This window comes from Chinchilla lanigera, unplaced genomic scaffold, assembly GCF_000276665.1.
Source record: "Chinchilla lanigera isolate Chin_1 unplaced genomic scaffold, ChiLan1.0 scaffold00060, whole genome shotgun sequence".
NCBI lineage: Eukaryota > Metazoa > Chordata > Mammalia > Rodentia > Chinchillidae > Chinchilla > Chinchilla lanigera.
In genome coordinates this window covers 6,717,118-6,730,095 of record NW_004955461.1, presented here as the reverse complement: position 1 = coordinate 6,730,095, position 12,978 = coordinate 6,717,118, and the positions used below count along the sequence as shown (strand labels likewise).

Genomic DNA, 12,978 nt, shown 5'->3' with positions numbered 1-12,978 from the left:
AAACGACCAGAAAGTCCATAAGTAAATAAATGAGACCGTAACTGTGTCCCCAAGGAACTCACAGTTCAGTTTCAACTGGATAGACGGATAAATGAAGTTTCCAAATGGAAATGTGATCTCCTTAATGTCAAAACTGCTAGTTAGTGGTGAAGTTGGGACAGAAACCCTCTTGGACTTTGTCTTTTTACCACTTATCTTGTAGCACAAAAAAGAGGCCAAGTTCCTGCTGCTTTTTTGTGCAGTACTGAAAGCAAAATTGTTCTAACCCACTGCCCTCTCTCTCAGGACGCTGTTGCAGTTGATGCCTGAGCTGCATCCTGTGCTGTACACTATGATTGTGCCTCTTGTAGTCAGTGTGCTGATGGTTCCTGGGGTTGGTAAGTAATGAAATTTGACACTTTTCCAGCTTAACATGTAATTACTTAATAGGAACATTGGGGAGGATTGGCAAGTTGCATCTATTTACTGCTCAGTACTTTCTCGCCTTTCTGCCTGAGTGATGGAAATCAAGCATTCTAACAGCTATAGGTTTCATTCCATTTGATTGTTAATGTTGGAGCACCCTATGCAGCACCTGAGAGTGCGGTATCAGTGATGCAGCAGAGAATGAGGTGGACCAAAGAGCAAGGTGGTCTTAGAGACTAAGATTAGACACCTCCCTTTACCTAGAAATGTGGCTCACCTCTGATCAGCAGCTACTGTGCTTGGTTTGTTGATTTCCTTACAGCATGTTGGCCTTGCTGACTAACTTAGTCAGTTTTTCGTCACAGGGACACAGTAATAATAATAATACCCACAATTTAAAGAGGAGAGGTTGCTGGGGCATGGTTTCAGAGGATTCAATCCATGTTTGGTTGACTGGCTCCAAAGCAGACATCATGGAGGAAAGGTTCAGCATACACGGCAAAGCATCTCAGTTCATGGTGGCCAAGAAACAGAGAAGGAGAAAAGAACCAGAGAGGAAGGGGCAGGAGTCATACATAGCATCCAGTGCCATGCCTCCATGACCCACCCAGATGCACCCAGAAGTGTGGCCCATCAATCTCCTCTGTGGATCCACAGCCAATCATTTCCCTGTAACCACCACACTGCCATAGATTAGTGTCCTTTCCTTGGGCTGCTACAGACCAGGTCAAGAGCATCCATCCTCACCTTCTAAAGTGAGTCCCAAGCCAGGTGTGGTGTGCACACCTGTAATCCCAGCACTTGGAAGGTTGAGGAAGGAGGATCACCATAAGTTCAAGGCCAGCTGAGGGTAAGTAATGAGTTTATGGCCAACCTGAGCTATACATAGTGAGACCCTATCTCAAACACCAAAAATAAGAGAAAATAAAGTGAGTCCAAAACCTAAAGACACCTGAGCATGCTCTTTGGCAGCCTTGGTAGCAAGGTCAAGTTCACCTGGAACCTCAGCTAGGAACCCGAGCTTCTGGCCCCTTTCCTACTTGCTTTCTTGGTTGTTTGTGCAACTCTTAAATACCTGGCCTTGCTGCTCTCCTCCTTCCATCTGGCTGCACCACAGTAGATAGCATCACTCATGATCTGGAAATTTTTTATCTTCTTCATTTTTGTTGCTGAGACACAGTGTGGGACACCCAAAGTTAAAGGAGGAGAGGTTTATTTCAGCTCACAGTTGGTAGAGGTTTCAGTTCATAGTTAGCTGGTTCCAAGGTAAGCAGGCATGGCAGAGGAGCATCACAGAGGAGAAACAGTTCATGGCACAACAGGTAGGAGGTAGGAGGCAGCAAGCAGCAAACAGCAACCTGCTTTCTTTCTTTTCCTTTATATTCAATCCAATTGGCTGGTGCCACCTACACCCAGGGAGGGACTCCTATTATCCACACCCAGAACTATGCTAAATGAATTTAATTATCACCACACTTAATCCCTATTCACGCACCCTAGATCCAGCCACCTCTGAAAAGCCACACCTAGGAATGCATGAGGTTTGGGGGAAAATCTAGATACAAGCCATATAGAACATGTAGATACAAGTCAATACTTCTCATATTGAAGGAAATCCTGGACCAACACACTGATTCTCCACTCTCAAGAGCCGCCCTTCCCAATTATCAGCAATGAAAGAGACAATGTGAATTCACAAATATTTACTGATCATCTGTTGACCATGACCTAAGTTAGTGGACAAGAGGTCTGCACTATGGATGAGAAGTTTGTAAGTTACAATTACAATCTCAGACTCAAGGCCTTTCTTGCAGGTCCATCTCAGCCCTTCCCTCCCAAACACAGCAGATCAACCACTTACTGACTCCTTCCTTCCTTCTCCTATACTTTTCCCTGATTAAACATTCTGCCATGATTTGCATCCCACTGCCAGGAGACTGGGACTGATATCAGTAGCTCAACTACCTAGACCTCAATTCAATCTAATCAGATTCCAACTATGACTTTGCCATGCCTCATTTCTGATGAAAATAATGTGAAATACTGTATTCTATAGATTTTCAGTCCCTTTGGTATCTTTTCTTTCAAATAAGATTTTACTCACCACATCCATTTTCCTAATTTTAAAGTTTATTTTCTTTGATAACTAATATTTTTCTTTTTTAAAACAATACATTTCCCTTCCTCAACACTGCCTCTTTAACATCTCCCCTGCCACGTTTTACAGCATCTTTTACTTTTTTTATATTTTTCCATAAAGCTGAGGTCATTGAACATCATCCTCTCTATTCTTTCTGCTTTGTTTCTTTTTCCTCTTTTATCTCCTATTACTAAAAACTGTTCACAAACGTTTTTTGGCATTCCCTGATTTTACTCTTAAAAACATACATCTACCATCCAAAAAATTACAGTCATATAGAATTTAAATTCAAACATACAGATTTATGCATGCTTTGAATGTATCCACAGCCCCAGGCTTGCAGGGTGTGAGTTACCACCACAAGACAGGACTGCCTGTCCAGTGAACTCATTCACTCTGAGTCCAGACACTGGGGGAAATGACTGTTTCTGAGGCTTCTGCCCTAAAAAGTGTGTTTGTTTGAAGCTTCTGAGAAATGGACACAAATCCCAGAAGGAGCACACAAAAGTTTCATTAGAGCAATCATTTATGAGTAAAAAATGGAGAGGCAACTAGGAAAGGCCGAGGAAGCATTAAACAGCTCTCAGTGAGGGAGGAGATGCAGCAAAGACTATGATGGGAGCTGAGGACAGTGTGACACGGCCACTGAGGGAGAAGAGTCCTGCCTGAAGAGTTCTGTGTCCCCTACCGCCCCGTGCACAGTGATACACCTGCCCATGTTGACTTATTGGTTGCGTGCAGCCTGGGGACACAGAGAACACTCAGTTGGGCTTCAGAACACAGTCACGGGCTTTGTGCTAGTTGAGCTTCTATGGTTAGCTTCTGTGTGTTTGCTGTTCCTGGCTACTTCAGGCGATCTGAGTCAGATTCCAAGACAAGCTTGGTAAGTGTCCATGATGGGGAACATTTCTGTGCATTACAATGTCTCCCCTGCTTTGTTTCTCTGCTCCTGTGTCACAGGATGAGGAGTAGCCTCCAAGTTTACTCCCTCCACTGAGCTGGAGAGGCCACTGTTCGCCTCACCTGTGCTGGCTCTGCATCAGGACAGAAGTGAGTGGTGGGAGATAGACACTGCTTTTAGAAGGCATCCCTTGGACTTTCTACCTGGGCCACAGGCCCCCTGCCCGCGAGCTTATTTTCCAGCCCCCATACCACACAGCTGCCCGTGGGTTCCCATCCTCTGCATCCTCTGTGCTCATCTTCCAGAACATGTGACTGTGACTGAGAAGGGCCCTGGCAGAAAGCTGAGCACAAGGCATTTACAGTAGAAACTCATTTTGCACTGTGAAATCCCACTCAAAATTATTCACAGGTTTGATCACTCTACCTACAGAAATCACATTATCTACTTTTATTCACAGGCTACTAAAGAGACTCCATGATTCTTGGAGGCTCCCTTGCAATTGTTATAGGCCATTTGTTGGTGCAGGTCAACTATTTTATGTTTATTCATTCACTCAACAGACATCAGTGGGGACCTGTTCTCTCTCTCTCTCTCTCTCTCTCTCTCATGCACATGCTCTTGATGTAAATATGTATATACATCATTATATATGTATATATACATATATATCACACACATACATATATATGATATACATATCATGTACATTTCACTGCTTACCTTCACTCAGTCCCTGCTGTAGTGGAGAAGACAGTTCCATAGCCAGGTCATTGCAATACGGGGATGGGCACATGTGCAATGGCAGAAGGTTTTCCACAACATTGTGGTAGCACAGCGGGTGTCCCCAGCTCCACCCAGGTTATGGATAAAGTTAGGGGTCAGGTTACAGGTCAATGGGCTTCTTCAACTTCAAGTGGAACTATGACATGTCACTAAAAGTTAGCAGGGCAAAGGGGGGGCCCACAGTTGCAGGGCGCAGCACAAGTAGGGGGCAGAAGGGACTTCATGTCTCCACCACCAGAAACCTTCGGACATGGCAGGGATGTAAGGTCCAAAGTGGGGTGTGACTTGGCAGGGCCCACAGGGGCCAAATTTAAAGAAAGCCCACTAAGCCAGGTCAGAGGACAATGTCACTACGGTAATGAGCCTCAGTTTTGTTGAGGCTCCCAGCCCTGGGGGGAGGATGAGACCAGGCGGTACATGAGTAAAAGGCACCAGCCCTCCTCTTAAACAGCTTGGGAGCCATGACCTTCCTGCATATAAGCACAAGCCTCCACGAGCCGAAATCCTTCTGTCTGAGGCACATTGTCCTTCTGCTGCCTCTGATATTACAGCTTTATCTCTCCTTCCCCAAGGCCCAGCCATGGGCAAACTTGAAATCACACCAGGGAGGAGGGTCTTGCCCTTGAGAGACTCACAGTCTAACAGGAGAGACAGACAAATCAGGAAATCCTGAAGCTGAGCACGAGAAGTGCCATGGTCAGTGGAGGGGATGGGAGGCCAGACGACAAGCAATGAGCCCACAGGCCCCCAGGGTTGGAAGAAGTGAGGAAAGATTTATACATGGAGGTAGGTGGGTGCAGGGGTCAGCCAGGCCCAATCATGGTCAAGTCACCCCGACAGAGGTCACATCTCATGTACATGTCCAGAACATGTGGGGAGAATAAAGTGGTTCAGAATGATTGAAGTGCAAAGGCCACAACTGTACCAAGCCACGCTGGCCCTCAGGTGAGATGCACATTTCACAGCAGTATGTCTTTGCTTCTGTCTCTGTCCCGTCTTTCTTGCCTGAGAAACTCTTCATTGCTCCAAACCATCTCCAAACACCCTCCGCTGACCTGGTGAAGCTTCTCTGATACCTCATAAGCTACACACTGCCACTTGGCTGTTCTCCTGCTTTAATAGGTGTCACGTGGGAATGGACAGAGAGTCTTGGGTCTTTGTCTTTTGATCTGGAAAGGCCCAGGTGACGCCAGGCCCTGCTTCCTCTTGTTTTACAGGCAAGAAGCCAGAGTCTAGAGAGGTTGCACCTACCCAAGGCATAGATCCTAACAGGCTGGGTATGAGGGCCGTGACTCCCTCAGCCAGGTTACTGGAAACTCCAAAGGGAAAGAATTTGATTAAAAGACAATGAAAGTGGCCGCTTGAGAACTTTAGCTGAAGGGATAACAAGACAATGAGGGCCAGACAGCCGGCCACTGACCATATTTGCCAGGATCCCTGCTCTTCTAGCTGGTGGATCTTCATGGGTGGTGCATACATACACACACACATGCACATGCATGTGTACACTCACCCAGCACCACTGGTTGGAGGTTAAAACTGGCATGCAGTGGGCAGAGGCCAGGGATGATACTGAACATTCTGTAATGCAATGTCTGTAGGGCAATCCCCCCCAACAGGTCACTATCTAACCCTGCAGTCAGTAGCATGAGGCTGAGAACCATCAGCCAAGCAGGATCAAGTCAAGCATGACCTGGGGTGCCCTTCTGAATAGACTCACCTTCATGTGCTTCCATGAATGCTGGTTCTTGCTGCTCTTGATTAGATGAGGTCTCTAAGAATGTACAGCTGCTGGGTTGAACTACTTATTTGTCCACTTGATGAAGAGAGACAAAAAGTCTCCTGACAGTTTTGATTCCCCATGTGCTTCACATCAATGGGAAGAAGCATAAGCATGAACATTTGGGGAAAAGAATCTGTGGCCGAACTGGGATTCCAGCTCCCATCTCTTCGTCCACTCTGACTAGGCTTCACCCCTGTGCTCACCCTGATGAGGTGCTGGCCAAGGTGATGGCCACGTTTGAGTCTGGGTGTGAGTCCCCCACTCCATTGTCATTATATCTCCAAGCAATGTTGTTCAAAGTGTGGCCTTGAGAAAATCAGCTTCATATCTAGTTGAGGAGCTTGTCAAAAACGCCTTTGTATGAGTCCCACTCCAAACTGGCCAGATCAGATGGGAGTGAGCACATGGGATCAGAATGTGTGATGAGCCTGAACCCAGATAACTTCAGTGACAGGGAAACTCCCCTTACTCAGTTATAAACTCCTTAGTGGCTGAGCCCCTTTCCATGTCTTTACTTCTTTCCACCAGGGTTAACCTCAAGGAACCCCAACGCAAACATGCACCTAAATGAAGCTGTAGGCCTCATATGCAAAGAAAACTTTTGAAAAGTCCCCAAATCTGTCCCCTCAACCAGAATGCCACTGCAAAGGCTAATCACCCCAAAATACCAGGGCTACCCTAGCCACACCCTTATGTTCCAAGCTCCCCCACACAAGCAGAACACTGCAGGTGCTAATGAAACACGCACAGAATTGAATTTTCTGGCATCCTCCCTTCTTTCTGGTTGTCACTTCCCTGTCTTGCCCAGCAAGAGGCGGTGGCATGGTTTGTGCTGACTATTCTCTCTCTCTTTCTCTCCCTCCTTCCCTCCCCCCTCTCCCTCTCTTTCTCTCTCTTTCTTTCTCTCTCTAGGAGGCCATGCTCTGGACACGCCACACCTCCCACAGGACCTGACTCCAGGACTCTCAAAAAATATCAGTAAGGATTTTTTTAACTTTCCTTGGGACCTTCGTACAAAGTTGTCTAGGATAATGGCAGAAAAAATGTCCCTTCTGAGTACACCCTAGAGCCACTTACTGGTGCAGCATTTGTGAGTAAAGTGATCCAAGGGGGCCCCAGAAGCATTTCTCCAGTAGTTTCCTTGGGGTCAGACCCACCAGTAGACTCTTGCCACCCCTCTTCAGCTGGAGGAGCAGCGCCCTCACTCTATACAGCAGCTCAGGAGAGCCTAATGGTAGCTCAAGGGTGAGGGACAGGGTCTCCCCTGAAGTAGCCACAGACCAGCGAAGGCCTAGAAGGTTCATCCTCTATAGGATGAAGCTCCAATATCCCTAGTAACAATCCATAGCTATGTTATCCATGATGCCCAGGAGAAACATGCCCAGGTAAGAGACTCAACACACTGGCTTAGAAACCGAAGGTGATGATATTTTAACAGCACCTATATTTCACAGTTCGTCCCGTCCAAATATGCTGCACCATCCATGGGCCACTGTTACCACTGAGCAACATTGCCTGTAAGACAGTTCAGTTCAAAGTTCATCTTCACCAGGTTTCGTGGTAACCTGCATCCAAGAAAGTTACCTTCAGGTCAAATTCGTCCTTAGAAAAGGAGAAAAGCTTTGAGTTCACTAGATAGGGAGTGGGGAAAGAGGGAAGAGCAAGACCCTTTAATTCATTTTCTCTTTCTTCCACTTAGATAGCACATTCTTCAATGGGATGTTTAAGAACGTCGAAAGTGTCACTGAAATACTTGGTAAGTTAAAGTAAAATTGCTTTGATCGACCAAGTGTCAGGCGTGAAGTATGCTTAGGAAATCTGAGGAAGTGATCACGGCCTTCTTTCTGACTCTGAGGGTCCAGGGCCTCCCCGGCCAGCCACCAGCATCTGACAAGAGTAGTGCTGATTTTCTTTCCTGTGAGTCATTCACTTACCACATGCCTTCGCATTCCTCACTTCATCATCCTCTCTGCAGACCTGCCAGGAGGGGAATGGTACCCTCATCACACAGGTCAGAGAACTGAGACTATGAGAGGAAATGACTTTCCCACGGCCACAGAGCTAGAAAGGAGACACGCTTCTGAGTCCAGAGCAGAACCCCTACACCAAAATAGCTTAACCCCCTCCACCAACTAGTAAATATACAGAGAGCCATAGAATTTTATTAAGTCAGGCATTCCATTTATTAATTTCATATCTATTATGCAGCCATTAGGACACCTTGACGGTCCCTACCATCAACTGTTAACAGAACCTCAAAACAAGATGACACTACAACTGGCCTAAGAGAGGAAACTGGGAACTGCTGTTGGGCTGGGCCACTCTGGCTGTGACGCTCCCTGTTAAATGTGTGCATGACCGAGGGCAGCGGCCCTGTGTGATCTTGAATGAAAACACATGTACACATACACATAAACATACACATGCAAATTTTAAAGAGGTTTTGTTTGTCAACATAGAATTGTTTTTTCATTTTTCTGCCAAGGCCCTGTGGAAATGACACATGTGAGAGGAAGTTTGAATGAGATGGGAAGAGACTAGAACAGTCAGGTAGATCTGTTGCCCTCATCTGCCCCTTAATGGCCCCAAGACCCCTCTTTCAGCCCTGTTCATTGTCAATAGTATGCAGTAACTTCATCTAGTAGTGTCTGATTGCAGTGGTAGACAATGGAGTGTACGGCATGCAGTTTAGAATCAGAAACAATCAAGATCATTTTCTTGCCTGTTTTGTTTCTTGCTGATTTTAAGGAAAATTACTATTCCTGTTTGGTCACTTGTATGTGTCTCCAACCTTCAGTGTCTTTGCCTGTGAAATGGAGGATCATAATAGTACCCACCTGACAGGGCTGATATGAAGTTTGTGGCACAATAGACAATGTAAATGCTTTCTAACATGTTATATACTCTCTTAGTCTTAACTCTTGTACTATTGAAACTGCCTAGTGCAGTTCCTGGCACACCATAAGTGCTCAAAATCGTATGTTTATACCCTTTTCTTTCCACACTTCCCTATGATTTTATGGTGCCAGCACTGTGTCATTTGAGATCCATTTGGCAAACTAGTAATGCCTCAAACTAGTGCCTCGAACCATAAAGACATTCCATGACCTCACACAAGTAGTACCTCACACACGGTACCTGAACTGATGCAATAGTTTAACACAAGTGTCAAAGAAGGTTCACTCTAATTTGCTCCACTGCTACCTGGAGCATATTTGGTTGTTAAAGCCTTTAATTTTATGCTTTAAATTTCATGATTACAATTACAATGTGGTATGGAGATGCAGTCTTTGAATGTGTGCCACTACATACTGAGGATAATGTTGTACGATTCAAAGTGGTAGCAGCTTCTGTATGCAGTAGGCTGAAATATTTTGATGAACTGCTTAATTTTTGGATTTTATTTTTTAAGTTGTATACTTTATTTTCTTGCAAAATAAAAAAGTAATATAGAAAGCAATTACAATGTGGTTGCTGTAATTCCCGTCATAATACTCGTATTTAAGAAAGGATCTTTCTTATATGCCTTTATTCTTTATTGGACAATAAATACTTTACAGAGTCCTTTAACACACATCTGTCTGTCTCTCTATCTATACGTCTATCTATCTATTTATTTTGGGCTAGATCTGGGTCACATGCTCGGTCCTAGACCAACCACTGGCATGGAAGCATGGAATTACTGTGACCAGCTGAGAATGATCCTGGTACAAACTTAGAGAGATTTCCCTTCCTTGAGAACTTGCCAGTTATTGTTAGCAAGAAAGAAGAAATAACTAGCTGGTAGGTGGGCAACCAGTAAGGATCAAGGCTTATAAGCCTGCTTCCTTTCTATTTTCTAGAACAGCACCAAGTACTCCATAGGTGCTTATTATCCTAAGATGCCACATCAGTTTCAAATGTAGGAAGTGCATGGTATGGGGTCCATCCCAGACTTTGGCACCCCATGCTCACCTGGCCTTGCCTTTCTCCCCTCCAGACTGCCTGGGCTCCCACTTCAGCTGGCTGCAGGCTGTCTTCACCAACTTTCCTCTGCTGCTCCAATTCGTGAACGGCATGCAATGTGTGGCTGGTCTTTGCCCCCGAGACTTCGTGGACTATGGCTGCTCCTGCAGGTTTGAAATGGAAGGGCAGCCCGTGGATGAATCTGACAGGTGAGCAGGATCTGCAAGTGAGCTCCTGGGGGCCTGGCTGGACAGAGCTCAACTGTAGAGGCACCCTGGACTAGGGACTCAGAAGGGGTCTTTATTCCATTACCAAGCAGTAGGTGACAGGTTTCCTCTCTTCTCATTGCCATGAAACCCATGATCTGCTTCCACTCTAGCAGTTACCAAGAGCCAGTGTCAAGCCCAGCATGCAAAACTGCACTGCAATGTTTTTCAGAGGTTGGGTCTATCTGCACCAGAACCACCTGGCAAGCCATTAAAATGTGGATTCCTGAAATCCATCCCAGACCACTTAATTTAGGATACCTGGCAATCTGAGTTTTAAACAGGCTCTCCAGAAAAGAAAATTGTTATTTTCTGTGTAACAAAACTTAAGAATTATTTTTTATTTGAAGCCATTCTGGCCACCATAGTTAAGGTAACCTTGAAGGCTCCTATTCCGTTTTCAACAAATATAAACCAAAAACCAAAAAGTATATGAGTGCTATGCTTGAGACAAACAGAATTCTACTTCTGCTTTAAAGAAAGTCTATAGGGAATAAAATTTAAAAATAATTGGACAATAAATTCAAATACAACACACCAAGATTGGCAATGAAGTCTGCAATGTAAAGGCATCGATGTTAGCAGAGAAAAGGCCATCAAGTAGAGGCGGCAGGAGGGGCAACTGGGCTGTTCACCAACTGGGGAATATGGTTCTGTTATAAGTTTATTGCACATTAAGTAGGACCAGATAATTCTGATTCTCTGCTCAATGTTGGCTTCGTGATCTTAGGCAAGTTAGTATAACTTCCTTTCTCTTTAAAGTATAGGCAATAATAATAATACCTACTCCAGAATTATCATTCAGGCTTAAATGACTAATTTCAAATTAAAGTGATTTAGACTCTGCCTGGCTCAAGAGTACCAGTGATTGGCAGCTGCAATAGTAACAGGGTGGTCGTAGTAGCAGTGATAGCAACAGCTGTGGTTGTAGCAGCAGCAGCAGCAATGTAGCTGCAGTCATATTAATATGAGCAAAAGTAGGAATGTTAACAGCAGTAGTGTTCTAGTAGCAGTACTAGTGAAGGAGCAGTAAAGAAAACAGTGGCTATAACTATAGTAACAGCAGTAGCAATGATGACTGCATGGAAATGAGAAACTGAACCCTGGTGTGTTAGTCAGATTTTCATTACAGTGACAGAACACTCAAGAAAATCAACTTAAAGGAGGAGAAGTTTATATTGGCTCATGGCTTTAGCTCATGGTTTTCAGGCTCTGAGGAAGAAATATGACTGCAGAAGGGCATGGTGAAGGAAGGTTCCTCAACACATGGCATCCAGGAAGCAGAAAGCTAGCGAGGAGCCAGAGGAGAAGGAGCCAGGGACCAAATACAGGTCTCAAGGTCATGCTTCCTCCAACCAGGCCCAACCTCCTAAGAGCCCACTCAACTGTGACCCCATTAATGTATCCATCCATGGATGATGTTCACACCATCACAATCCAATGGCCTCTCTAGGCCCCACCCCCGAACATTGCTACCTTGGGATTAAGCTCTCAGTAATGAGTCTAGGGGAACACTTCATATTTAAATGGTAACACCAAGTCTCCATGCCCCACCCAGCTGATGCTACCCCGGAGCCAAATTCAGCACTTTCACGTATGTGGGCTCATGGAAAGTAGGAAAAGAATCCTCTTGGTAATGCACTGGACAGCCCATGGCTGCCCTGGCATTGCTCCCTGAGGACACCCTTCCTGCATGCTTTGACTCCCTGGCACCAGAGAAGCCACTGTGCTCCCCACACATCTGGGGCTTCTTTTCCTTGCACCCATTTCACACACAAGGATGTTTGCACAGCACTCATCTTCCCCTTTGCTTGGCATCCTCTGAGAGGTCTCTCCGTACTCTTTCTTTGTACTCCCAGCATGGAGCACAGGATCTGGCAGAAAGGAGCACCTCAGTAAGTCAACAGACTGACTAGGCTGACAATCTCTAGTCATTCTTCACAGTTGAAAAATAATGAAATCAGTTAATTAAAATGTAGTATATTATTGACTGGCAAAGAATAATAGCAAATCTGTCCCATCTCTGGATTTGCAAGAGAGATCTCAAGTTGCCTTCAGAACAAAACAGCAGCTTCCACTTTAGGCAACAAGTAACCCAACTTTCCTGGTTGTTGATATCTAGTGGGAACATGTTGGGTCTGGGTGGGGCATGGGCCAGGGCCATCTTAGGGAGCAGGTTTCCCTTTCAGGCCTTCCCTAACTATGTCCTTTATTTGTTACAACAACCTTCTAAACCTAGAAGTCAAGCAAATGAAACAGGAATTCATCCCTGACTCCAACCTAAAAGAAAGGTTCGAGGCACCAACATCCCCAAACTGGCAGAATAGTGGGCTCAACCAAATTTCAACTTCTCTGCAGAGTTAGATTGATGTGGACAGTGATTTCCAAACTCCTCAATGACAGGTTCTTCCACCTTAAATTCATACACTAGATTCCAAAAAATAACTGCAACTCTTTATTGAGTGCCTATTGGGTGATAGGATCTAGGTAGACATTTTCTTGAATCCAAGAAACTCTTGCAGGTGAAGTAGTATGAACAATTCTATGGCTTATCTGAAGTCATCATGTGTTTGTGTGTATTTTTTCTCCTTTGCAATGCTCTCCATCAATGTCCTGTCTGTATTGAAAGAACCACTTGGCCTCCCAGTTTCAGTGTCAGCTTGCTCTGTGACCATCTTGACCTTAGGCAAGTGATAGAGCACATGTGACTGTGACACATGCAAATGCTCACAGTAATCATTGCCCCTGCTAC

The 12,978-nt window shown here is 45.1% G+C and overlaps 1 protein-coding gene across 1 annotated transcript in view; it reads left to right on the top strand.

The window, feature by feature from the left end:
- Positions 1-331: 331 nt before the first annotated feature.
- The window catches only part of Oc90 (otoconin 90), a 31,835-nt gene continuing 19,188 nt past the window's right edge, over positions 332-12,978 (top strand). Inside the window, exons 1-4 of the mRNA XM_013521301.1 lie at positions 332-377; positions 6,928-6,993; positions 7,715-7,771; positions 9,995-10,169. Coding sequence (XP_013376755.1) covers positions 332-377; positions 6,928-6,993; positions 7,715-7,771; positions 9,995-10,169 — 344 coding nt within the window. The remainder of the gene's footprint in view (positions 378-6,927; positions 6,994-7,714; positions 7,772-9,994; positions 10,170-12,978) is intronic.